Source organism: Tinamus guttatus, unplaced genomic scaffold, assembly GCF_059628265.1.
Source record: "Tinamus guttatus ecotype Peru unplaced genomic scaffold, ASM5962826v1 Tinamus_guttatus_pri_ptg000133l, whole genome shotgun sequence".
NCBI lineage: Eukaryota > Metazoa > Chordata > Aves > Tinamiformes > Tinamidae > Tinamus > Tinamus guttatus.
In genome coordinates, this window is record NW_028288667.1 from 1540426 (window position 1) to 1567334 (window position 26909).

Consider the following 26909-nt stretch of genomic DNA (forward strand, 5'->3'; position numbering starts at 1 on the left):
AGCTTAGGAATACCTTTGGCCTTGCTGCAAGAACCACAGACTGAGATTATTTGGCGGAATTTGGGCCTGGAAAGGATTCGCAAGCCATAAAACACTGCCAACATCTTCCTACCCTAGAGAGATGTTTTTCAACCCAATGCCTCTGTTCAGCCCCTCTTCCCGGGCTGACAGACTTCTGCTTTGTCCTTCATTGCCAAGCGGATCTTTGAGCAAGCACTGGAACTTTACTTGTGGCTAAAAACCAGCACTTACCAATCAAGACTGTGCTGCCCTTCCAAAAAGCATACAGCAAAGGCAACTCATCTGCAGTGTCGAGGGCTACGTCCCTTCTGAACAGCCACCTGGGCTGGACCCGGCCGAGAGACCGTCACTGTCATTACTCAGCTGTGCAGAACTGGACCCTGGCACCTGGCTGCAGACAGAGCTAATTGGAGGGCAGACGGCAGCGCTGCTGAACACCAGGAAGGCTCTCGCACAACCACCCCGGAGGCAAAGGACCGTGTGGAACCAAGAGGGTCTTTCACAGGCAGCTTCCACGTCCTGCTAGCGAGAGCCACCACAGACAGCAGCAGGTCCTTATCTTTTATAGGGCTGGAGAAATCTGCCCGTCCCTGAACCGCGCTAAGCAAGTGCCGCAAGGCGTTAGGTGAGCAAACAAATGGAGTCATGAGAATGAAACCGTTCCCTCCCCACACCGAGACAGCAATAAAATCCAGTGTAAAATATAATTTTGTACCTATCACACGACTCTGACATGTAGTCCTTGCCATGGTGTCCTCCTCTTCTTCTTGCAGGTTTTCTGTGACTACTTTAGCCTGTGCATAGTACAACAAAAGTGAAGAACATCTGAGACTGTTTATGTGAAATATCACGGTTCATATTCTGTGCTAATGAAAGGTGAGCTGGATATGTGATCCCGAATCTCTTCAATTCAGTTTGCAACTGTTTAACTTCCATGCCTCTGCTTCCATCCCTATTAAAAAGCATTTCATTAGCTAAACAGAAAGCAAAAGTTAATTTAAGAATGCAGTGCACACTAAGAGCCCTTATTTCAGTCTCTTTATATCTCTTTCCAGTATGTGTTATTTCGACCACCCTAGTTTTTCTGTTTTTTGGAAGAACACATATTTTTGCTTTGTTCTTCCCCAATCCTCTTTTCCCAAGTGCACATGTAAAGTAAGTGTCCTCCTAAGATCCAGTGACTCCTCCTTCCCCCCCAGTTATATTCTATTATCGGCCATAATTGAAACACAGGGATTTTTTTTTTTGTGCTAAGTAAATATATAAAAATCAAAGAGGAATGAAGATACTTCCAGGGTCCTGAGAGTAAGAAAGCCATCCCTGCAGGAAACATTACTTTCAATCTCTCAGACCTCTTAAATTATTTCTCAATCGCTCTCTGCTGCTTTAAACCATTTCAAGCAACTGTTTGATTCTGCTTACGCTCAGAATAACATTAAATACATTTTGTAATATAAAGCAGAAGTATTTAGCATCATTTGCATGCCTTTAATATCTTTGATCATGGTAGCTACTCTGCTTGCCTGTCTTACACAAGCGCTCCTGTTGACCTCTTGTGACAAGCCTCAGGAAGACACGGAAGATTTGCTCTCCATATTTACAAAGGTCATTTATAATCTCTTAATCTCTCAGATTTGATTACATCTTTTTTTTTTTCCTTCTGAAATGAGGCTCTTCAGGCTATGGAAAATGAAGAGGAGAATATGTGACCATTTGGCAACGAATTGCGGGTAAGACAATTTTTCCCATCTGCAGACTGCGTCGTGGCCTGTGCCTTGCTAGTGATGTGACATTTCACAATATTGGGACAGATTTCTGGGTAGTCCCCAAACACGCAGGCTGCAGCCAGAGAGGGCGATACAAATCTCCCAGTGTCTTGATTTTGGAGCCACTCCTGCCCCTCACAAAGGAAGAGCCCGTGGCTTTTCTAAATTACGGGGCTGTAATAAACTCACAAAGATGAAATGAAGCAGTGCAGCACAAAAATGATTGTGTCTCACCTTAAGCTCCAGCCAAGGACATGAAAAAGTATTGGAGTACGTGGAATATCCTTGGTGTGGGCTAAAGGATTATGTATCTCTGCTGGCTGGCCTTTAGAACCAAGTGTTTTTTTGATGAACACTAACGGGAAGCATATCCCTCTGAAGGTGAATGCACAAGGCTGCCATTGCTGGAACATTGCTTTCTACATAAATTCAGTGGCAGTCAAGCAATAATGCTCTTTGCATGAGCAAAAATCAGAGGTAATGGGTGCATATGTTAGGGCCTAATAGTGCTCCAAGTCTTTACCTTGCCGCATCACAAGAGGAGAGATCTAACTGCTAAAAAATAAACATTTAACAGAAAAACCTTAAAAATTAAGTTTAAAAATGTTATGGCCAAAATTTAAAGAACCAAATATATATTTAATACTGTTTTATATATATATATATTTATATATAATTACTGTTTTGAAATACACTGTTTTCCACACTGTCCCTTATCTCTGAATGCATTTACATTGTTCACAAAGGAAGAGGAATCCTCTTAGTCCAGGGCTTTTCAAAAGACTCATGCTGTTTTCCCCAAAAGCTTTCATTTTGACTTTTTGACAAGGAAAAAAAAAAGCACAATGGGCCATGATACACCCCAATGCCACCATTTTCAGTCACAGATAGCTCCTGATCCTTTGCAATCTGCTTCAAAGTAAGCAAACACAAAGAGTAACTGAAAATAATAGTAATAAGATGCACGAACTTCGAATTTAGAAACCTTCCACCGTTCTTCTTGTACAACTTGGGAGGACAAGACAAAACCTTACACACTGTGCAATCCTAGGCATATCTTAGCCTTAAGAACTGTAAGCATATACTTGTATTCTCTTTGTTATAGGGATCCCTGTCTTTTGGCATTAGACCTTATAGGAATTAAATGCAACAAGAACATAATATAAAACTCACAGAGATAATGCACATAACATAATTCAATCTTCAAAAACAATATAGCCTTGATTTCCACTTAGCAACAAAGTGCATGATATGGGATAGGTAATGCCTTTCCCCTATGGCTAACTTGTCCCTAAAAGCTAAACAGAATAATTAACATTCCCCCATTATTTATGTACGGTAAGGACAGTCTTTGTACTTCCCTGATAAAACGGAGAATGTTTTTTGAAGATATACTTAAAGTCCTAAGTGACTATTATTGTTGCAAATAGAAAGACTTTACAAAATGACAGAGAGAAAGCACAGCAAATTACCGCAGCATTAGAAAATATTAAGCTAAAAAGAAATTGTAGGAGCAACGGGAAGAGTTTTTTGCACTTCTGTACAGCAAAGATATACCCTAAGCTGTCAGGACCATGTTAAATGGGGCATAGTTAAACTGAGTGGCTCTGATAAGGGGCTGTGCTTTGCTATCAGAGTTCTAGATCAGTTGGATTGAATTTCCTGCATATTGCACATTTCCAGACTTTCATTCTCTCTCTTTCCTTTCAGTGACACTACAAGGACAGCCTTAGATATGCTTATAATTTGTGGTTTTATAATGCAGGGGACATCTACATTTTCAAAGAAGAGATGATACCACAGGAGTCAGAAGGAAAAAGTTCTGCAGCACATTCAGGCTGCCTGTGCTCCCCGCAAGTTCTGCAAAAATGACCTTGTGGATGTTCTTGGTAAAGATGTGATTTGCATGAAAGTAAGAAAAAAACATTTGCCTGAAGTTGTAATCGTGCATGATACTGTAACTATAAGCACCCTAAACATCAATACTAAGCTGCTAGTTTTTCAAATTGCTGCTATGAAGCCTTTGGAAAGATGTTTTACCCTTGAAACATCTCCCAAATAAATAATTACTTTGTATTTCAATTTCTCTCAAGTGAAACTGTCGCAAGTGCAGCACTTCAATGACTCACTTTTATCGGAACAACAAAAGTAATAGCCTCAACTTAATGTTCAGTATATGGATTTGGCACAAGGTTTCCAATTATTTTGTGAAAATTATGCTTATCGTTAATAGCAATCATATGGTCAAGACTGCTATCAGAAATGAGGAAAGAATGTCGATGAAGTTGAATTATGAAAGATCAAGTTCTGCTGGTGCTTGAACTTTAAAACATCATCGGAAGGGCCCTCTACTAGGCAAGAAATTGCTTGCTAAATTGTAAGGTTAATTATTAAAAGCTTCACAAGGAAGGGCACCTGTTCAGTGTGACTTTAAGTTATAATCCCAGACTCTGTGCACACATTTTTCAGAAAACACAAAAGTTAACCACCCCATAACCCAGGATCTAGCAGCTAACCAAAAACCCCCGCTTTTCTCCTGAATTGCAACACTCCTGCTTGCTCAGCAAATTAAAGTATCAGGTAGAGTTAGCACCATGTTGAGGCTCAGAACCACAAGGCATTAATGGGGATATTTTCTGGGGTACAGGGACTAACAGATGCCTCTGCTTTGAAAGCTTCCCTCTCACATGACAAATACCCCCAGTCGTGATCAAACACTCTGCCCTCTCCTACCAGCACTGCTTTTTTTAGGCTTAACGATTTCAGTAACGTTCAGAGGAATGTTCAATGGTGGCATGCAATTTTCAGGGAAATGGAAAAAAGGGGAAAAACAGAAAATGGCCCTATTATTTCACTGCACAGCAGCATGATTACAGCATCATTGTGCATATATTTCCCCTGGAATTGAACTGCCAGCAGAAGCAGTAGGATCCTCACGACTAGCTGTATAACCTGGCCTACAGTGGAGCTGCCAACTTCTGTATTAATTCATCGTTTTCTAGCTACACACAATCTTTTCTATCATATATAAACAGTTATTATCCTGTTTGCCTGCACCAGCAATAAAGAACACTTCCAGAAGTTAAAGAGAAGGTAATATTGTTTTCATGTACTAAAGCACTTACCAGGGTCTGATTCTGCATTTCCATATCAGCTTTTGTTTTGCTGTTTTTCTTGTGGATTCCTTGAGAGCTGATAGAGTTGTCGTGAAGAGAGGAGCCCTGGGAGCTGCCCTTCGACACACTCCTGTAGGAAACATTATTTGATCCACTTTCTGTCTGCTGAGCTGCTTCCTTATCAACTCTGCAGGTAGAGAGCGATTCCTCTGATAAATTACATTGCCCTTCTTCAATCACTCCACTTTCCCATTCCTTTAATGTTTAAAGTAACCTCTCTGTATCTTTCTGTCTCTAGACCTTTGAGTGATAAATGTTTCTAACTAGCCTTGATCAAATCTGTCACTTGCAATTTCAGGCAGTATATCAATTTACTCTTTCACATGTAATGATTTATTTTATATTTGGGACTGCCGGGGGCAAACATGAAAATGCTGCACAGTAATTGTTAAGTTTTTCTGTGACCTGAGGTTATGGGAGCTGTAAATGTAATTAATTCTGACTAGTTACCAAATACGTGCTTGCTGGTTATAATAAATGAAAATGGAATACATTAAAATATGTACCTAATTATCTTCTGTTTTTTTCACACCATCTGTTTAGATTCTTGATTTCTGAAATCATTTGAATTTTTATCAACGTGGATGTAACTTGTCATTCTTTAATTTCGAAGACCATTGATTTAGCTAACAAAGTAACAGGAACGAAAGTAACATCTCACTCTTCATTTCTTTTCCTTTAAAGTCCCTTACAGAGCACAAAACGTTCGCTACCAGGCCGTGTCGGCAGCACACACTGAGCTTAGCGCCTAGAGGTGCCAGGTTTGGCACATCCCAAACCCTCTCCCCGGGCGTTACCTGTTTAACAGCTCTCTCATAAAGCTGTCCTTTGGGGAGCACGCAGCCGGGCTGCAGCCCTTGCCTTGCTCACAGCCAGGCTGGCCAGGAATGTCTTGGGAAGCTCTCATATTTCTGCTCTTCAGAACATCATCTACAGTGTCACTGCTGTCTGCTTTCCTGTTAACTTCACTCTCCATTTCACAGTGTTGGTCAGTTTTCTTTTTTTCCTTTTTTTTCTCTACTCTTGCCTGCTTAATTCCAAACCCAGAGACTTTTGCTTCTTTTTTTTCTAGCTTGGTTTTAGGAATGTCAGTTTTCCTGCTACTCAGGGCTGGCAGTTTACTCTTCCGAAAGCCAAACCAGCTCGCCAGGGAGGGCCCAGTTTTTTGCTTAGTCTCAGCAGTGGGAGATTTGCTTTGTCCCTGACCCTTCTGCACATTTTCCTGGATGCACAACATGACTTTCTCCTCTATTGTAGGTTGTAGAGCAGGGGAACTCAAAACACCTGTAACCTTCTCAGAGGCTTCTGCTAACTGCAAAGACATTTGCTGTCTTTGCGACTTCATTGCTTCAAGTTTCTGAGGACACCGCAGCCCTTCCACGCTCTGAAAGGATGAAATTTGCTCAGAGGAGACAGCAGTTGACACCGTGAATTCCAGCTCTGCGGCTTGGACGGCACTTTTTTTATTTAGAGGTTCGTGTTTGAAACCTTCTCTGCATTTCTCACCCAGGATGGATAGACCGCGGGCATCTTTCTGAGCAAGTGGTTTGTGTCCATCGCCCTTTGAAGCACCATGGAACAAGTCCAGCCTTGGAGGTGATCTGAACGGCAGCCTGCTTGGGCTTCCATGCTGGCTGCTGCCGTTACTCGCATTTCCCAGAGAACTTTGTCTAGAATAAGAGCTTTCTGAGGCTTTAGGAACGGCTGAAAGAGTCTCTGATGTGGCCGCCGAGCCGGGAACAACCCTGATTTGAAGTCCTTCCATGGCCGAGTTCTGCCTCGTTAGGGAATTTCCTCTGTCCGAGGTGTTGGTAATGATCTGGGTCCGCACCTTCCCAAGCCCCTCTGTCCCGAGGGCAGATGCCTTTTCCCCTAGGTGAACACTGAAACTCTGGCTCCGAGCTTTTGCTCCGTTCATGCCCAGTGCCGGTTTCAAGTGCGACTTGTTGCTAGAGGAAAGAGATCTCTTCACCAACTTGTTTTCTAACCCATCTCCTCTGTCCACCACCACGCTGCAGTTCTCATGTGAATGCGATGACGCTGCATCCATGCTAAGTCCCCCAGTAAAATTATCTTTTATTTCAGTGTCAGACTTAGAGTCTTTTAATTCAGTGTCCCTTGCTCCTCTGGTGCCTGTGCATCTCGATTCATCCTGCTTGCCCTTATTTGCAGTCACGTTGCTTTTGGAAGCTGCATTGATGCTGTCTTTTTCCTGCTTCCCCGGTACAGTAGAGCTCTTTCGGAGAAGTTGGGGCGATTTAACAAATAATTTCAGTCCTACAGGGCGACGGGCTCTCAGCCCTTTCTCGTTAGAGCCCTGGGTAGCATTTGCAGCATTATTACCGTGGAACAGTGTTGACATTGGGGGACTGTTTACCTGAGAGAGCTGAGGCTCGCTCGTGCTCGCGGTGCGGCGCTGAGAGGGTGCGGGGACAAGGTTTGGCATCTTTTGTGGCTGATCTATCCCACTGTCGCTGGAAGTGTCTTTTTTGCTGGAATATGCGCCTGGTGAAGAAGTTGTTTCCAGTGATGGACAATCTAGGGAAAAAGATCTGGCTGTTGGAAAATCTGTGTTAGAAAAATCACGGTTCCTGCAGAGAGGCAGCTGATTAGGGGCTTTGGGGCAAACTTGCTTTGTGGGAACTTTGGAAAGTCCTTGGCATGTGCTGTGGGCTTGCTGAGATATGCATTTATTTTGCATAATTGCTTCTGCATTTTCCTGAAGGTAAGATAATTCAATTTTGGCCCCAGAAGATACAGTTTTTGCTTGCATTTCATGACTAGATTGATTATGAAAGCCAGAGTTCACAGTCCCTTTTAATGGTGATGATTTAAGTACATTTTTTGCTGTTTCACTGGAACCAGCTGCTCCTAACTTTACAGATACAGGTGGTGAATGACCATAATTAGGCCTAATTAGCAGTGAGGTTGACCTGCCTGGAGGAAGAGGAGGTGATGGTGACCGGGCATCTCCAGCTGCTGCGCTGCAGTGGACATCTCTGGTGGGAGGCTCTCTGTAGTCACTGGGCTCTATAAGGTGCTGAGGCAACAGTGGTGATCCTGGGCTCTGGCTCTTTGGGTTCTTCATCCCATCGCTTCTACCTGGAGGCTTCGGGCCGGGCAGAGGGTGGGCAGGGGACTTTGGGAGCTGGAGGGTGACTTTTGAGTCCAAATTACGAGGAGGACTTTGTGCCTTTTTAAATCTGGAAAGCTTTACAGGTGGCAGAGCAGGCGATTTTTCAAGGGCTGCAGGTCCCGCAGATGCAGGTGTCTCCTCGCTCTCTGTCATCGTGGTTTTCTGAGGAGAAAATTTCCCTCTGCTGGGTATTTTAGTGAGGTTTGGCTTTTGACTGATGCCTGCATGCACAGTGGAGCTGGGGCTGGCCTTGTATGATACATCATACACCGGCTTCACTAGTTTCTGTCGCGGAGCATTTTGCAGTACTGCTCTCCCACAGCCGGAAGGTTCACTGCAGCTCATGGGGACAGCGGTGTTTTTATTCCCCATGTTTTCTTCTGCAGACCTTTTCTCAGTTTCATCTTCAGGTCTTTCTAAAGCAGTGTACTTTCTAGCGTTGGGTCCTGTCTGCAAACTAGCTATTCCCTGAGGTATAAGTTCAGTATATTCTGCACTGGACCTAGTTTGTGGCTGGTTGATTGAAATTTCATTTCTTGTTACAGTGACAACTCCGGTTTGATGTGAGCTGAATTCAATAGGCTCACCATCCTCAGCATCAAATATTACAGTAATGCACTCTTCAGAAGAGGTCTTCTTTATAACCTTTTGTTGTTTAACAAAGTTACACGTCTTTGGCCTAATATCTGAGTGAGCAGGGGGCTGCTTGTCTTCTCTGTCAGCAGATACAAGCTGAGAAGTCTCCACCACCACGAGCGTGTCAGCAGTCTTCGTGTACTTCTCGGGGAAGGGAGTCGCTAACAGATCTGAGGGACTCTTCTCATCGCTGCTTTCTATATGTAATTCATCCAAGATTTCATTGTCATCAGTATCTGAGAGTTGAAAATTAAGGTCCTTCCAGCCTGTATTAACAAGGCTTTGATCTAACCGCAACTCAGGCAGCTCTGCTCTGCTGCACGATTTTACTTCTGCCTGAAACGCACTGACAAAACTTGTCAATTTTTCAGGTCTTTCTTTTGAATTAAAATATGAGCTTCTTTCAGGCAACTGTTTCCTATTAAGGTCCCAATCAAATAGGCTGTCAGAAACACTGTGAGTTAATTTGTTACAACAGATCCTGCAGTCCTTGCTTGGTACTTCCTGCAGCAGCAGTAAAGACGAAGAGTCGTCGTCTATGTCATCGTGTGAATCTGAATCGTAAGAGAAAGTTTTGTTGTGTTCAACGCAAATATTTCCCATTTCTGTTGGCTTACAATGGGTCTGTTCTTTATGGCTCCCACATTTAACTCCTGGGGAATAAATGCCTTCATTGGAGTTCATGCAGTCTTTGTAACCCCATTTTGATATTACTGAAGGTGACTCAAGCAGTATTTTTTGCTTCTGTAACTTTTTCAGCCCTTGTAGGATATGGTTTTCCTTGATACGAGTTGGAGGTAGATCATCTGCAGGACTTGAGAGGTTGCTTGGGAGTGAAGAGCCAATGCTTATTCTTTTATCCCAGGTTATGGATGACTGTTAAGACAAAATAAAACTCGCATATTACTCAAAACTGCCAGTTACCATCTTAGTAAAGAGAATTAGGAGTTACATAGGGCATTATGTTTCATTCTCTGCTATTAATAGCATTGTTCTCTTTTAATGCAGGTTTTCATAGTGGTGTGAAGGGTGCAGCACACCTAAAACCTGCAAGAATAACAATATGAATGAAAGGATTAAGATAAACAGGATTATAAAAGATAGAAGAAATGTCAGAATACATGAGGAAACTGTGAACAAATTGTAGCGATAAAAGAATTGTAAAAAGAAAATTAGAGGGAGAAGGGGAGATGCAGGAAGGCAGAGAGAACTCAGTGTAGTGACAACTGGTTTAAATATATAGGAGAGAAGAAAAAACATTTCAAAAACAGTCAACCATTCAATTAATCTTGTTTCAAATGAACTTAAGCTAATAAATGAAGCAAATTAATTTGATTTACCCTTTTGCTGCATGTTTTCCCATCGTTCCAAGTGTAGGAGGAACCACTGGAATATTCACTGCAAGCACTTGAGAGGGAGAGCTCACTGCTGCTGCAGCTGCTCCGGGGATACAGGCGGCTAGGACCTGTCATATTTAATTGACTGTGGCATTTCAAGACAGGTATACTGGATTTCACATTCTGCTGGCATTCCTAGAACATGAGAAGAAACAGAAATATCTCAGGGCTGGGAAAAGATCACTTTTCTTCCCCCTGATTAGGCAGGACAAAACGCAGCAAGTAAGCTACCTGCACCTTTGTATTATGCCATTAGCATGTGGGGAAAATAATACAGAGAACTAAAGTAAAAATTGCTACGTTTTTCGTATGTTTTGGACAAATTCCACAGGCCTCCATGCTTCTTCCTTTATTCTTGAACCAGTAATCTGCTTTTGCAAAAGATCATTTTGAGTCTATTTGAATTATGCTTCGTACGTAAGCAGCGCACTTCAGTAAGATATAGAAAACAAAGTTATAAGAGTACAAGTGCATCTTGACAACTGCATTATAGCCCTACAATGTAACAGATGAGGCTCTACACACTGGACAAGGCAAATTAATTTAGTGTCCCAGGCACAACGTCCACTGAGAATGGAATCTCTCCGTTACAGTCTAATTTTGGTTTCCTATCTAGTTCAAAGCTTTGTCTAAGAAACTCTCTGACGTAGGACCATCCATCTTGGTGTCACTCGGCGACAGCTGAAGCCTCTTGCTTATGCAATTTATTGACACTTTATGGCTGCCTTTAGTACTTGTGTAGTTATCGCCCCTCTCCAAATGCAATTTCAGCTGACTGTGACTAAGTGCCAGCTTTGAGGAAGAGAGTAATGAAGAGCAGATAGCACTTTAGGTAAAATATTAAACCTCTGTAAGAGTATCTAGGATGCCTTTAATTTGTTTTCCAACTGATACTCTTGTGCCTAACAATGTTAGAGCTTTTTTTTAATGCTAAGTGCCTGTGCTCTTCTGTTGTTCAGCTTCTAGCTTTCTTACAGAATCAGACATCTTTTTAATTAGCAGGAATGCCAGACAGTGACATGACTGCATTTTTATAAAACTTTGTTTTCAATTTCATTATGGCAGAAAACAATCTTGCAATCCCAAAGAATATTTATTGACTTTTTTTTTAAAAAATGTATTACAGTCTATATTAGTTTTGCTTAGACAAAACTTTTACCTTTATATTCAGGAAGATGCAGAGCAATCTAGTTATGGAATCCACAAAACAATTACCAAAACTGAATATATGCAGTAGAGACACAGCCTCTTCATGCAAGTCTTGGGGAAAAAATGCGTAGTTTGTAGGCACCTCTCATGCACTAATGTGTTTATTGGACTTTTGCTGCCTTCCATTTTCTTCATTTTCTCACCCACTTCTTCCCATTTAATAGCTCTAGGGCTGAACCTTTTTTTTCAGTTAAATGGCAGGGAGCAGATTTCTTCCTGCCAAGGAGTTCATCAGTACAGCTGTTCATTGCTCAGCTGACATAATAGTGTTCTGGTTTTGACAAACGTAACTACAGGGCAAATCATTCTTCTGTCGCAGGGAAAGCCTATGAATGGGAACAGCATTTAGAGGCAGCAAGTTTCACCTCTGGGAGTTCTTGGTACATGTTCCCCAAGGAAGTCAAACCCCGGTGGGAGCACCAGCCATTAAATCCTCTCGATCTGGGAGGAATTCCTGCTCCTGTCATCAGAGGCAGGATGATGCCTCTGCTTTGGGCTCGGGGATAGACTTTGCTGATACAAGCCACTACTGCTGGTGTCCTGGCTCCTATGGGAGACTATCCACTAGGCTACGTTCCGGGCACCAGAGTGCTTAAGGGAAGGATGTCTCTATAATCCTCCCCTGCAAGATTAAGAGAAAAGAGGAGATCGGGGTGTCCTGCTTGGTCTTTCCATCCCCTCGCTCACACCCCCTTCCTTTGCACCAAAAAGAAAGGTGTTTGCTCCTAGACTTCCTGCAGCAAGAAAAACGGACAGAAACCTGGGGGAAGCAAAAGTGGGGTATTACAGTAATCACTTTTATGGTTTAAACAGAGGAGAAATCTGAAAAAAAAAATCACATGACCAGAGATTCTGAAGTAGGATGACTACCCTATTTCTAGACTGCATTAAGATCATTAGAATGGGACTGGATTTTTCTCCTGCCATTTGTCTCTGCTCTCCGAGAAAGAACTTTAAATAGTATGTTTATCAATTAAATATATTCAACTTGTACATCAGTTAATTAAATGACATTATGGAATTTGCATTTTTTTTGTAATCGTGAGTTTTAAATCATTACCTTTAATGAAATTGGCATACAAGAGCTTGACTGCAACACAGCAATTAAAACACCTAACTGTTACTAAAGTGAGAACTGAAAGAATCAAACAATTATGGAGACAAAACTATATGCTCAGAAAAACCCTAACCCTGCAGCTAAATTACATACTATGTAAAGGGTCGTTAGCACCTTTGTGAACCTTTGAAACAATGCCTTTTCATTAAAATATGTATTACAAAGCAGATTACATTTCTGTTGACACTATTGTACTTCAAGATCAAAGGCATGGACAGGTTCAACGTTCTCTTCTTGTTCTCTTTGTTTCCCTCTATCTTTATGTGACTTTTGTTTTTTCAGCTACTTTTCTCTTTGACAATGAAACATGAAAGCCACACCAGCTAAAGTTTTGCCAAATAAGCACAACGCTAACGCCATCTAGAAAAAAAAATGCAGAGACATGAATTTTTAAAAGTTCATACATAATATATCATAAAAGTAGGATGAATAATATGGTACATGGGCTTTAATAAAAAGCTCCTTGACCATTTCTCAGAGATTCTGAGATGTAATCAATACCCAAAAAGGTGTCTTGGGGACACTGCTGAGATTTATGCTTTTTTGCACACAGTGACAGTATCTGCTTACTATATCACCTGAGAACACAACATTGAATTTCAGAGAGCAGAAGGAAGATGCAGTATCGGTATCCGCCCCGGCGGCGCTTCGATTCGACGCCCGGTTTTATGGCTCACCCGCGACGTCGCACTTCAGCGGGAAGAAGGGGGAAGGCTCCGACGAGGGAGCCGAGGGCAGCGCAAACACTCACGTGTGTCTGAGCATCGGCAGTCCGCGATGGCACCAAGCTCCTGTTCCTTTCCACCTCCAACAGCAAATCCCCGGAGGAGAGATCTAAGATGCGCGAATGGAGTTTCTAGAGGGGGAAGAAGGGAAACACCAAAGCATAAATGTCAGCTATGCAGCACATCAGCATTTTTACAATTCTAAACTTTGTGCTTAAATTTTGAGGGATATGAAGACCCTGGAGTTAATGAGGATTTGTCCTAATTTGGGAGGTTGCTGTTCCTGCTCATTTGGCCCAGGACTTGCTCTACGAAGAAGAGATGATTCTTCAGCTAAAACAAACTCCTTTTTCTCCCAGTCATTGGTTTACAGCTCACCACGATTCCACAGGCAACAATGACAAATGAACATGGATCCCACCATTATCCTGAGTGTTTGACAGGTTTCAGGAGAAAAAAAAAGCAAATAAATGAACTACAAAATTAACATTTACAAATCAATCAACCTGTTAATGTTGTTTTATTTTGGCACTGCTACATCTTGAGTGAATGATCGAGTAAAAGCGACTCTATTTTTAAACAGAATTGATCTGGTGAAGGCTTCCCTTGCACACATTTTAACTCTAAGTCATTCATGTCATCTGTTAGGAACAATTAATGTGAATAGAAAATAATTGCATCAGGGAACTAGGGACTCGGAGGATTTTGAGCATTAATATTCACGCGTTGTCCGATTACAAGCACAGTACTTTATTTCACTTTTCACTGAGAGGATGGCTAAATCGGTGCCATTTCCCTCGTATCCACCTGTATACTAATTACCAAGGCTTTCACTGTGCATTAAGCCTGAGTTGTTTTAATTGCAGTTTCAATAAAACCCATGATTTATGTAAACACCTTGGCTGATGACTTCAAAAGGAGTACCTGCTATCTTGTCAGCCACGGGACCAACACAACACGTTAGAGACGTTACGGATCTGACTCACAGCCCACTGAAATCAGTGAAAAAGGACATCACGAAAGAAAAAGGGGGCTCTATTCCAGATGGTTTAGTCATTTTTTTGTAATCACTGATTTTTAATCCGGGAGCCAGTTCTCAAAGCTGTGTATTCATCTGAGGCTTTATACAGTGATTCCTTAGCAGGTACTATCCTCCTGCAGCAGATGATGGGAAACGGCTCCAGTGCTCCATGTCTGGTACAAGCACATTTCGTCCAGCATATTACTGACTAGGTGAAGGTGCTCCAAGCACTCAGTATCCACCGTGTTTCTCAATAACTGCAGCCAGGATGCATAGTTTGCAACCCCAGTCATGCCTATGCCCGGGCTATTCAGCGTGCACCCCTTAAGATGCTGTTGTTAGAGCTGCTGTCGCGTGTTTGCTCAAGATTTGCTCTGGGTAAAAAGCCTTTCCAAGCTCACAGGTTTACTGCTGTAGTACATATGTTTTTCTTGACAATAATCCCAGCTGTATAGTTGAACCACCAGAAAATTTCACTTTTGTGTTTTTTTTCTTTCAGAAGCAGGAATCACTGATGTTAGGAACAGCTGTTGTACTTGCCCTTTGCAGAGGAATTAGTTTCCCCAGTGAAACGGCTCGCCCGATTTCTGCCTTCACAGATGTTTTAGAGTAAATTCCTATGGCTGGATCCACACGATAGGGCTGGTGACTGGGGACAGCTGAGGTGGATGAATCCCTGAGTATCTATTTTCTCCAAAAAGTACTCTAGAAATATTGCTATACAGCTTTGTGTTTGTAAGGCTTTCTTCATCTTTCTCCAAGCAACGTATTTTGAATATTTCATTACTTACCCAACAACTTACATGCATTTCAACATGGAAAAAAATATATATATATCCTTATAAAGCCATCCAATGGAGTTCAGTGCCCCCTGTTACTGTCCAGATCAGACTTAAGGCCAGAGACCAGCCCGCTTAGAAATAATAAATTTCCATCAAAATTCACCAAAGACAGAGCCTCTCCCAGCAGAGCACACAGTAAAAACCCCTGTGGACCGGGCTCCTGCCCCAGCCACGCGGCAAGGAAGGCTCTACAGGGCTGTAATGATAACAGTGAATCGGCAGGCTAAATGATTAATGAAGAAGGAAGGAAAGTGGCACTCCAAGAAGTATAAGGTGATTACATGTCTGTATCGAAGAAAAGCTTCTCACGTTGGAAATATTGCCCCCCACACACGCAAATAAACTGGAATGGCTGCACAGCCAGCGAGCGCCTCGCGTTAACGAACCGCGGAGCCGAGGCCAAGGTAGAGCGTTAATTAAATATGGACACACAGCACTGAAGCAAGTCATCCAATTACAAAAGCAAAGATAAGAAAATCGTTTCTCCTTTATTTTTCCTCCCTTCCGCACTTGCTGGTTCAAAAAGAGGGAAAAATGTACTATTCCTAAAGGATTTCATTAATGATCCACTTAAAGTGAAGGGACGGATTGCGCTAGGTGCACATCTTGACTCCTTCTCAGCTGAGCAGAGCGGGCCGCGTGCTTGGCGCTCCACGCTTGGTTGTGGATGACAGTCCCGATCCAGCAGTTCCTGCTGCTTCCAGCAGAACAGCGCGGAAGGCGCCATGCCCGGGCGGCAGCGTGGCCGACCACGACGGAGAAGGGCTACGTGAAGGCTCCGACCTGAGGCCAAAGCGTCGCGCTCGGTGCTCGGGTCTCGTGCGCTGCAGCGGCCTGCGGAAAAGCGGGAGCGGGAGCGGGGCCGGCTGGGAGCCCCGGGATGCGCGTGGGCGCCGCAGCAATTTTCCAGCCTCGATTACCAGGGCTCTCTCCTGCCTCGCTTGTTTTTCAGCGGAGACAGAGCAGCGTGCTTCAAAGGCAGGATTAACTCCTGTAGGCCCCACAAAAAATGAAAACAAAGTAATTGATAATTTAAGTGGAAACCTATTATAGCAGGTGCAATAGGAAACACAATTATCCGGCGGGCAGATGACCAATCCATCAAGCAGAAAGGTGTTCCTTCTCTCCCAGGAATCTCCTCATGGAGCGTTTCGAGGAGGACGAAGGAGGAGGAGGCATGAGGCCGTGTCAGAGGAGACCCTGGACCTTGTGCATCTCGCTGCCATCCCTACGGAATATCTAGCAGTTCCCATCTCCTTTTTTCTCTGAAACGCCTAATGGCCTGCAGCACTGCCAGAACAGTTTTCAGTGAATTATGCCAAACTGTACGCGGCTCTCCAATATTGGACGAGTTAATTGCTATTAAATCAATTGGCTTTGCTTTTCTCACGCGAGCCAAAGCCCATCACTCACGGGGAAGGAATCGTGGAGACGTTTTCAGAGAGGACTTTTTCCTCCTCAGCGCTCTGGAGCTACAAATATTTGCTGGCTTCACGCCCCACACTTCTAATAATTTTCTGCCCAAAGCAGGAAGCCTTTCAAGGGCACAGGCAGCAACACCACCCATCCCATTCTGTGCCTGACCTACTAAATTTGGTAACTCTACCAAATACCATATCAAAAACATGCCAAAAAAAGAAGAAAAAAAAAAAGCAAGAAGGGTTCTTTATGGGGCAACAGAGGCTCATCAAAAGAGAGGGCTGCTTCTAGGTGATTCTAGGTGATTGAAGTGTAAAATGTGAACTTTACATACATTAAATGCTCTGAAATAAAAATGCAAGTTAAATATATGGAAAAAAGGTAAAAACAGTAATAAATTGGAGCTCAATGTCAGAATGCGCAAACATTTAACAGACAACTTAAGCGTCTATAATGCACATGCATTTGGCATATGGCAAATCTAATTTGCTCTTTCTAAAGAGAGCAAAACAAATGGTTGTCAATAAAAAATAGATAAATATGATACAAAAGTGTAGTGAAATATAGGAAATGTTATTGAAATTGCATATTGTGAATATAAAGCAATGCCTCATGTTTTATTATATATCATTGATGTAATGAAAATACAATACTTAACTTCAGCTCTTGGAAATTATATATTATTATACCGTGTCGTTATATAATAGAATTATGTCCTGCTCTCCTACTACTTACTTCAGCTAAAGAGAACTTCACGGCCATCACAAAAACAGAGAGAATTATTTTTTCCATTTTTACAGTTCCTAATGACAACAGCGATTCTCACACTGTGTGCTTTCCACCCGTTAACCAGCTTAGTTAGGAGTTTTCCTTCATCTTTCCTGCAGTTTATTGAATGTGAAGAAAGACACTTTCCTGGTAGAGTTATTGTGCATGTCATATGCCACCTCAAATTCGTTTTTATACCTATTCCCTTTAGGGCACTTTCAAGGACATTTCATGATGGAAAAATCTGTCTTCTTTTTGTCCTAATTCTCTAATAACCCACAACGCAGCCACTATTTATTCTACCAATTTGAATCACCTCAGACTTTTGTTGCCACTTTTCAGGGGTGCCTTTAAGTGAGATCAGGTCTCCTATGCACAGGAATAAATGCTCACATTCTTCATGTATTTCTGCCCAGAAAGACACAGTTAAATAATTCTTCTCAAAATAAAATGTGGCCCTCCTAGGCCGAAATATCCATATAGGTGAATTTCTCTCTAGATTTTCACTAGTGCATGAAGAAAGAGAGGGAGCATTAGCTGATGAAGAATAACAGAACAACCGCTGGTCCTAGAGACGGGAGAAAATACCTGAGGGTTTTCAAGGGAAGAAACACCAGGCTCGGGTAGGAATTCTTCTCGTTGTCAGCATGAGGGTGGCATTTTCTGGGAGCAAGACAACAGCTCCACATTTTACACTTTCAGATTTAGGTCTTTTCCTTACAAATTTGTTACATGCCTATGGGTAAAGCAAACAGCTTTGACTCCATAAGGGTTCCAAAGGGTTCCCAAAAGGGTTCTTTGTAGCAAATCTTCGGACTCACTTGTACCTATAGTGCAGGTGACCCATCAACCTCTACCTGAGAACTCCCTTAGGCACCAACATTGTGCACCAAGGAGCAGCCCAGGGAGAGGGAAAGGACAAGGCACCAGCAAGACCTTCCTTCTCCAGGAATTCCCTCCTCCTGCTGCTGGGCTGAGCTTTAGCACAGAATGAGGGCTAAAATTAGAAGAGGAAACTAACAGCCTTCCAGTTTAAACTATTCCTCCCTTCCCCAAGGTAGGGGGGTTAATCCCCAGTAAATTAACCCCAGGATAGCCCCACAGGGGCTTCTGTGAGCAGTTGGAGACTATTTATTGGTCTTAGCAGCAGCAAACAGAACCACAAGCCTTACTGCTCAGTGTTAACAGCAGGAAGAGCCATACGCAAAATGAATATTAAAGGATTAAGCGTAAAATATATTTCAGTAAGCTAAACCATTCCTTAGTACAAAAAAAGGCTCCTTCCAGCTATTCTGGAAATTTCGTCAAGTCAAGTGAATTCGATTTTCCGTTAATCTTAGAAAAATATTACCATGCAAGTTCTAATATGATTTTTTTCTCCGTTTGTTTTTGATGTTTTTGCCCTCTTGTCAGGGTGAAGTTGCTAAAAAACGAAAAGTCTGCTGATACAGAAGATGCCAGGCTTTACATTCAAACACGGCATTAACAGCAGTTTGTTGGTTTTGCTGGCAAATCCTCCAGGCGAGTTTGCTGAGACTTAACAGACAACATCCAAGACGAAGTACAAGGGTATGACATTACAAACATTTGTATGGAAGATTAGGGTGCTAGGACTACATCAGAAAATCCTGTTAACAGGGCAAATCCAGCACAAAGAATAAAACAAAGGTTTTGCTTGCATCTGCTTCGGCTGCTACAGTCTTGCTACCCTCTGCTCTAACCAAGCCATTTGGAGACAGGCAACATCACTGAATTAGACCCCAGCGTAACTGAGAACTGAGAACTGACAACTGAGAACTGATGTCCTAGGGTATAAATTGGGAGGTATTTGTTAGACATTTGATGCATAAACATAAATAACATAATCTCGCTGTATTCTTCAGAGAGTTCACAAAGCCCAAAATTACTCCTCTTCTAAATCCCCCAGTTTTATTAATTTTTATAAACTGCTTTAAATAAAAGTTGCATTGAAAACCACAAAGTAATCCTCTCTGATCCGAGTTTTCATTTTATATCTCTATCAGTGTTTTCAAGCTCCAAGACTCCCAACTTTTAGTTCTCATTTTAATAACATGACGGTAGGGGTCTGTAAATACCGCAGTATTAATAAAATGAGCTAATTTATTTTCTTAGGAGAGTACATGTATAAAATCCCCTGTGGTTTGTAATTACTGTAAAGTCAACAGTTTACACCAATGACCTGATAATCAGCTAGTCAGAATGTAAATAATTTATGAAATAAATGTTTTCAATGAGCTTGTTCAGGGAAGACTCCTTGCATATGGTACAACAGCAGTTTTACGAAAAAAAAGTATTGTTGAACAGACAATCCTCTTACTAAGTATCTGTTTGTATTTTTTCTGCATTCATTTAGCACAAAAAGCAATAAATGCTTTTCATAAATACCTTTCCACTGATCTAATATTAATTAATACGTTAATTCCACTTTGCCGAGTGAGTGCCTGCATCTCACAGGTGCTCTGAATTACGTGAGCATCAGAGTCCTGCACGTTCTGACACTTACCTTGTTACCTTACACACAAACCCAGTTTTCTTTAACATTTCGGAGTGGTCAGAATCAGTCTAGAAAATGATTTTATACTTCAAAATTTCGTGGCAAGGAAGACCTATAGCATTAATCTTTTATGACATGCCTTACACACAGTATCGCTGCTTTAACACTAAAAAGGCAGTTGTCTTCTTTTGACCGTACTCAAAAAATGCTTTAACATGGGAACACAGATTAAAAGTACTCTTTAAGTACTCTCATGTATACAATATGTGCTGCCTTATCAATCACTTTCTGACCAAATGCTACCCACTGATTTTGGCACACTGCTGAAGTGCTGACACCGTGACAGCCACGGATACTCCTGGCAGCACAGTGTAATTTTGGTCTTTGTCATTTTGATTCCTACAGTTAAAAATTCATTTTCACATTCGCTTTCTGATTTTGTCCCCAAATCATCTAAAGGAATTAGGCAGACCTCAGTACGATCTTGTTATTGACATTTATGTTGATCGATGTTGGCTCTTACAGAATTGGAATCTACAGATCAATTCCCCTATTAGATTCTTTCTCAGTGCTGCCATGATCATTTTATCACAGAAGCTGCTCCTATCAAATGCTGCTTTATCACTTTATAATGGGATAAGCTGAAGCTTTCCCTTAGCATACAGCTAGAAATGAAAACTGTCTCAGATCTAGATATCGCTTTCACAGATTTTTAAAACTATCCTTATTAGCTGCATGTGTCTGTTTTAGAAGCTATTTTAAACTCAATCTACCGACCAGGAATGACTTTTGCTCGTGTGAAAAATCCAGTTCTCAGAGTGCTGAAAAAAATAGAAAGAAATAAGAATGGAGCCTGGCTTGGATCTATTGATCATGATTTTTCTTGATGGGTCTAAGAACGAAGAGATGATGGGAAGGATAACAGCATGGTCTCAGGAATGGTTAGTTCTACTAGCTGCACACACCAACACGCACTCACAAAGCACACAGAACAAATAAGTACACAAGGTTTGTTGCAGCCTTATGTCTGTTTTTCAAAATACACATGCCCATGCTATTGCTGAAACAGTGGTGCTACAGCTCCTGTTCAGAGAGGAGTTCATCAGATTAATTTAAATCTCCGATAAAATAAATTAGCTTTTTTATTGCTAGGTTGAACTACAAGGCTATGATTGTTATGTATTGCTACAATCTAGGTTTTAATGGTATTTTAGCCCTGTGGTGGTCAAACAGAAACCATTTCAAGCCTTCCAAAGGCTATTAAAACATGTGCAGATGTCTGGAAAATTAATACTATTATCTAACTCTAACCTTTTGCCTGTAGGAGGAAAAGAAGAGACAAGGCTCAGGGAAGATATTTGAGATCAATACGTGGCAACAGAAGAGGATAAGCACTGTTTTGCATCGAAGTTCACTGGCTGCAAACAGGTGACTCAAGTGAGCAAGATTCATCCTCATTTGGTTTCCACTCAAATCACTCATTTATGCAGGAAAATAATTCAAGGGCGATGAGCACCGTTTTTACAATCCTTCCTCATCGCGGTTTCTCAAGGTCCAGCAAGCTAGACACTGGAAAGGTTCATTCATTCAAATGACAAGAGTCTGAATCTGTCAAGGTTAATGTTGAACAAGCCGTATTTTCCCTGCCTCAGTGTTAGGCATTTGAAAGGTTTCTCCATCCCTCCACATTTTTTTTAATATTGCTGAAGTGTCAGATGGTCTGAAGGAAGTGGAAAAGAGGGAGGCAGATTTCAAGAAAATATCCTTATTGTGAGTTTAAAGGCTTTTAGATACTTGTTTTCTCTCCAACACTAATGCATTGTTTTTGGCTCTGACAGAATAATTTCAAGTAAGAAAAACCTTTTAGGTTTAGTTGAACCTTGTACATTGTATCCAACTAGGATACAATGGTACTTTATTCTAACCCTTTTTTTCTTCAAAATACTCATTTGAGAAATGGTTTAAAAAGAAGAAATGGGCAGATTGCCAGTTCATGCGAATTACTGGCTCTACCATACTAAAATTAAAATAATTTCTGCCAGGTTAGGGATTGTTCCTCAGATTTCCCAAACTTTTGCCTCTTTTAAGCAATGAGGCTTGTGGAGTTTCACCATGACCATGCATCTCTGTTGCATGTGTGCATGTGCGTGTTGTTCTGTGTCATCCTGCAAAACCGTAAATGGAACCATGGATCTAAGCAGCAGTTCAACCTCTGCAACAACTTTGCAGATACACAAAAATTACAGGGCGCGTGTGCAGCATAAAGTAGGGCTCTGTGGACTTGAAGGTGTGAATGAGCACCTCAAACTCTGCCTTTGGCCTCTGCGGTCCCACTGCGCCCTTTGGGAGCGGTGAGAAAACACAGGGGGTCCTGCCCGCACTGCAGCCCGTGGCGAACGGCCGTCTCGGAGCCGCTCGGAGCCGTTCGGCAGCTGCCCGCGCTGGGAAGGAGCATCGCGTTTGGGATCCGGGCCCTGGGAACTGAGCAGTTTTCCTCGTAGATGAAAGCAGGGCTTAGGAGGTATTAGCAGGAATTTCCCAGGGGTCAGCTCCCAGGTCGGCACCGGATTTTCAGAAGAGCTCAGCACACGGCCTGCATCCATGAGCGCCCGGCTCCTTCGGGCAAGGGCCTGAAGAGCTAAATTAAAGGTTAATTCCATTTGTTATTCCCCCACGAACTAGTAACAGTGCTGAGGCAATTCCCTGTGTCTTGAGGGAGCCCATATGTCAAATTATTGTCAAGTATCTCCTACGGACCATTTTATGGAATAAATTTAAGTGAGCCTTGAAAATGCAACACTAGTCTCTGATTCACATTCACACTTACAGTGTCCATAACACGGAGCAATGGTGCCTACGCACCTAGTACCTACCCTGCAGGAAGAGGCACACGATGCTTATTTAGAGGAAAAAAATGGGCATGAGTAAAAAGAAACTTCTAAAAATGGATGGAATATTTCAGTTTTTAACATCGGACTGAATATAATTTTTTTTTTTTTAATGTTGAAACACTACAAAAGGAAGTAGTTCATTTTGGAAGATGCACACCAGAAAATGAACCAAAGAGTGGGCATCTATTGCAGAGAGGTAAATCACAATATCAATTCAGCAGGCCATTACACTGATGCTCTGTTTTTCATACTTCTAATGCAGTAAGCTGGAGTTTAATTTATAATGTTCAAGATGCCCTTGTAATGCAAACAGGACACAGACAAATCACTGCTCCTCCCTGCACCCAGACGTTGGGAAGTGACTAATGAAACACGGCATCCTCACATCCAGAGGCACCACGGAGCCTGAATGCCATCTAAAAATGCAAAAAAATCCCTCAAAAACTACAAATACAGTCAGACTCATGCCCATCAGTATCACATTGGGAAAGATTTAATGACAGGTAACTTTCTGACGGGAGTTAAAATATTAATGAAGGTAACTTTTCCATTTAGCTTGTCCTTATCAAGAGAGAAACCTAAAGAGTAATTTAAGAGTTAAGGCATTAATGGACTCTTTAGTTTCACTGAGTATCCTCATTCTGATTTTATCTTGCAATACAGTATTTCACATTCTCAGCGAGGTCAACAGATTTAGTCAATAGTGTCACAGCCTTCGGATGAGGATCTGAATCTTACCAGTATCCAAAGCATCAGTAAAGGCGATGGGTCATTTGGGAAACAAAGGAGAGCATTAGTAAAATTCAATACTGAAGGACGGGGTTGGTTCACTGGGTGTTTTATGATTCATTATGAGCAATATTTCATTCTAATTACCAAGCCTTTCTTCCATGTGTGGTATATGTAATAGTATATAAAACATACGGAGTGTATACCACAATATGCCAAAAAAGTGGGGTATTTTTCATAACAGATGGCAACAGGAAATCTTACTGAGTAATCCTATGTGCTAAAAACCACTTAGCATAATGCTGGATGGATTCATCTAAGGAAATGTATAAGATTTAATTTTAAATTACTTGCAAATTACACTGACTTGATAAAATCTAAGCAGCTTAAATGTCATCAAGTAGAGCACTTAGTGGTACACCTCTTTTTAAGTAAAAGAGCTCAGTTCCACATTTCTTCAGATGCTGAAATTCCGTCACTGTACTTAAATAAAGAATAAAAAAGGCAACTAAAAAATAAGGAAATTATAGACAAAGATTTACATGTATTGAATGCCTTACAATACAGATGAAATTAATCTCATACCTACTACTATTTATTTCATATACACAGTTTTGAGTCGTCATCCTTCATTTAGATTTTGCTATTTTTAAGATACCAAAAACCCTACATATTTAGCTCCATTAGTGCAATAAGACAAAAATGACACACCTGTAATAATAATGATTACATTCCTGCACTTTATTGCAATGAAGAGAAACCCTCTAAATCTTTGAATCATTTGATTTTATGCATTCTTTTGGTATTTCATTTGGGAGTTATGGAGTGTGAAATATGCACCATGATGAGAAAACAATTACCCAGCACACCTGTTGTTTATGCAGATTGTATTTAAGAAGGACCTGCAGTGGCTACTACTTTAATCCACTGCGTGATTTGAAATGGGGAGGTTTTAAAAGCTGACCCGATGACACACAATTGCACTCTTAGATGTGACACATGGCGTGTCCTCCACAACTAACAACCACACCAAATCCACGCTAACTTTTGCTATCAGAAAAAGGTGCACCTTTTTAATGCTTATTAGAAGTCTGAAGCATAGGGCAAATTTGAAAAGGAATATACGATGGTAATTCTTTGCTTATTTCCTCAGATTTCTTTCCATATTGAATGCAGACACTGACAGCAGAAAAGCACAAAACGCACTGTTCTGCTTAATGACTCTGCCCACATCCTTGCCCAGGGTCTCAAATGCCGTATCGGATTCCTGCCACCATGTGTATCATCAGTGATAATACAAATCCATGCATAAAATAAAAAGAAATCTACAGTTCACTCATGAATGGTTTTCCTTGTCTAAACTAAAATAACAGGCAGTAGAACATCACTTTTGTGGCTCGGGCCTGTCACATCACCACACTTAATACTACTACTACACTTACGTAGTATTGCTTTCCTCCACAAAATCATCCATAAATATTTCAACAGAGATCATTTCCGTCTTTCCTAAAGATTATTTACTCGTTTTATTTACTATTGTTGGTATATCTCTAGCGATTTATTATCATGAGGGTGATGGAGAAAGCTCATTTTTAGACATCGTATCTGAGAATTTTGTCTTCAGAACTGGGTCACAAAATTCCATGTGATGCAGATACAGAAAAGCCTATCTGTGCTTTTATTTTATTTCATGTATAATCTCTTAAGGATAGTTACACTATATGGACATAAGAAATTCTGGCTTTTGGGAGCAATTTTGTACTAGAAACATTATTCTCAGCAGAACTACATGCCTGTCAAGCTTTAGTTAATGCTTGTTTTCTGTTTTGGAGCAAATTGGTAAGAATTCAGGTGCTGAAAGGAGAGACAACAGACCAACAAGAAGGGAAATCACCAAAAGAAATTCAGACGGAGCAAACCTATCAGGTCAGTTAATCTGATTCTCTTCTTATAATAAAATATTGTTCTCCCCTGAACATGAACTGTCCTTTATTTCTTTAGTTCGCAATGCTGTGAGCGACAGCTCCGACTCCCCTTCAAAGAATATGACCTGTCTATGTGAAAAACCCTGGGATCCTGAATTAGATCTAGATGCAGCAGATCCCGATCTGCAGATTAGATCCTGCATGCCGGGATCTCTCCCGAACGTTACTCCTCGGGGCTGAGACCCTTGAGCCCTGGTTGGCGAAGGCAGCTCACTCAACCTAACAGCTGGCAAGCCTTGCTGGGACTGACTGTGCACATAACACAAGCCGCTGACCAAGTCTGGGCCTAAGATTGCATCTAGCTCGCCCAGGCTCCCCTGAGGAGGAGTCTGGAAAGCAGGGGAGTCCAACCCGAACCCCGGGATGCAACGGGAGGGTCTCCTTGGAAATGTCCTCCGTGCAGTAAATAACAGCAGCCTTGTCACTGCATCTTGTTAAAGCCACTCTCCGTATCAACTACCCCTTCTCTCATAGGGATGAGGTGCATTGCATCGCTCACTGAGGGTGGCCGCCGTCCACCTAACCAGCAGGTTCTCGCGCATCCTTCACATCATTCGTGGGCAATGCTTCTCCAGCATAGATTTGGGGCTCTAAACAGGGTAGTAAGAAATATCTTTCTTTACTGCATTATTCCGCGCTGATGATTTAAGCCGAGATAAAATACAAAGATTCAAAGCTTTTTATTTCTGTCTTCTCAGATGCTGTTGCTGAGTAGAGGCATGACAGAAACAGAAAGCAGACACAGACCAGATTACTGAGATAATGCAAGGCTGGAAATAATGGTATCAGCACTCTGAATGAAGAAACGCTCCCTTAATTTGCTCTGAGAGTCTGAAAAAAAAAATATTTGAGTGTTCCTTACAAGATTGCTATCTGGGATCTGATATACAGAAACGCTTGTATCATTTGTACACTGCAGCAGGGCTGCGTTCCCCTTCTCGGGACAGGATCCTCCTGACAGTAATCCCATACCTTTGCTGTCCTTGACCTGACAGGGCACTCCAGGAGGCTGCAGGTCACATCCAGCCAGGAGCCACCAGCGGGGCAAAACCCACTAGCTTATACTTAATATACATCCAGCTTGCTCTGTACTTAAGTCATTATTGTAGCAGAGGAATGAAGTGAAAATAAGCATATCCCGACGGATGCAATGCAACAAATGTGGAATAAGAAAATAAGCAGACCAAGGGCAGGAATTTCTAGACTTCAGGCATAATTTGATGACCATGGTCTCAGACTGCCCTTGGAGAGCCAGGAGGCACTGGGCAGGCCGGGGAGCCGGCCTCCCACCAGGCATGAATTATGCTGCTGCCCAGCAGGCAAAGACTCTGTTATTTCAATACACGCTTCTATGCCAACAAACTGTTTCCTAGTAATACCTGGTGTTCTTCAGCTTCAGTTTCAAACCCTCGAACACTTTCTTTCTGCAGTATTTAACCTAATACCTAATAGCTGTACAGCAATGCAACCTCCCTTCCACCCTTCTGCATGCAGACCCCATCACGTCTAAAGCCGCCTGAGTGGGAGGTCAGCCTCTGAGGCCAAACTTTCCATCT

The 26909-nt window shown here is 41.9% G+C and overlaps 1 protein-coding gene across 1 annotated transcript in view; it reads right to left on the reverse strand.

Annotated features, from left to right (window-relative positions):
• Window positions 1–26909, reverse strand: part of NCKAP5 (NCK associated protein 5) — a 322734-nt gene that overhangs the window by 43008 nt on the left and 252817 nt on the right. The window contains exons 11-15 of the mRNA XM_088521803.1: window positions 13210–13314; window positions 10076–10267; window positions 5761–9611; window positions 4913–5090; window positions 737–815 (exon numbers count right to left, since the gene is read on the reverse strand). Of these exons, the coding sequence (XP_088377929.1) occupies window positions 737–815; window positions 4913–5090; window positions 5761–9611; window positions 10076–10267; window positions 13210–13314 (4405 nt within the window). The remainder of the gene's footprint in view (window positions 1–736; window positions 816–4912; window positions 5091–5760; window positions 9612–10075; window positions 10268–13209; window positions 13315–26909) is intronic.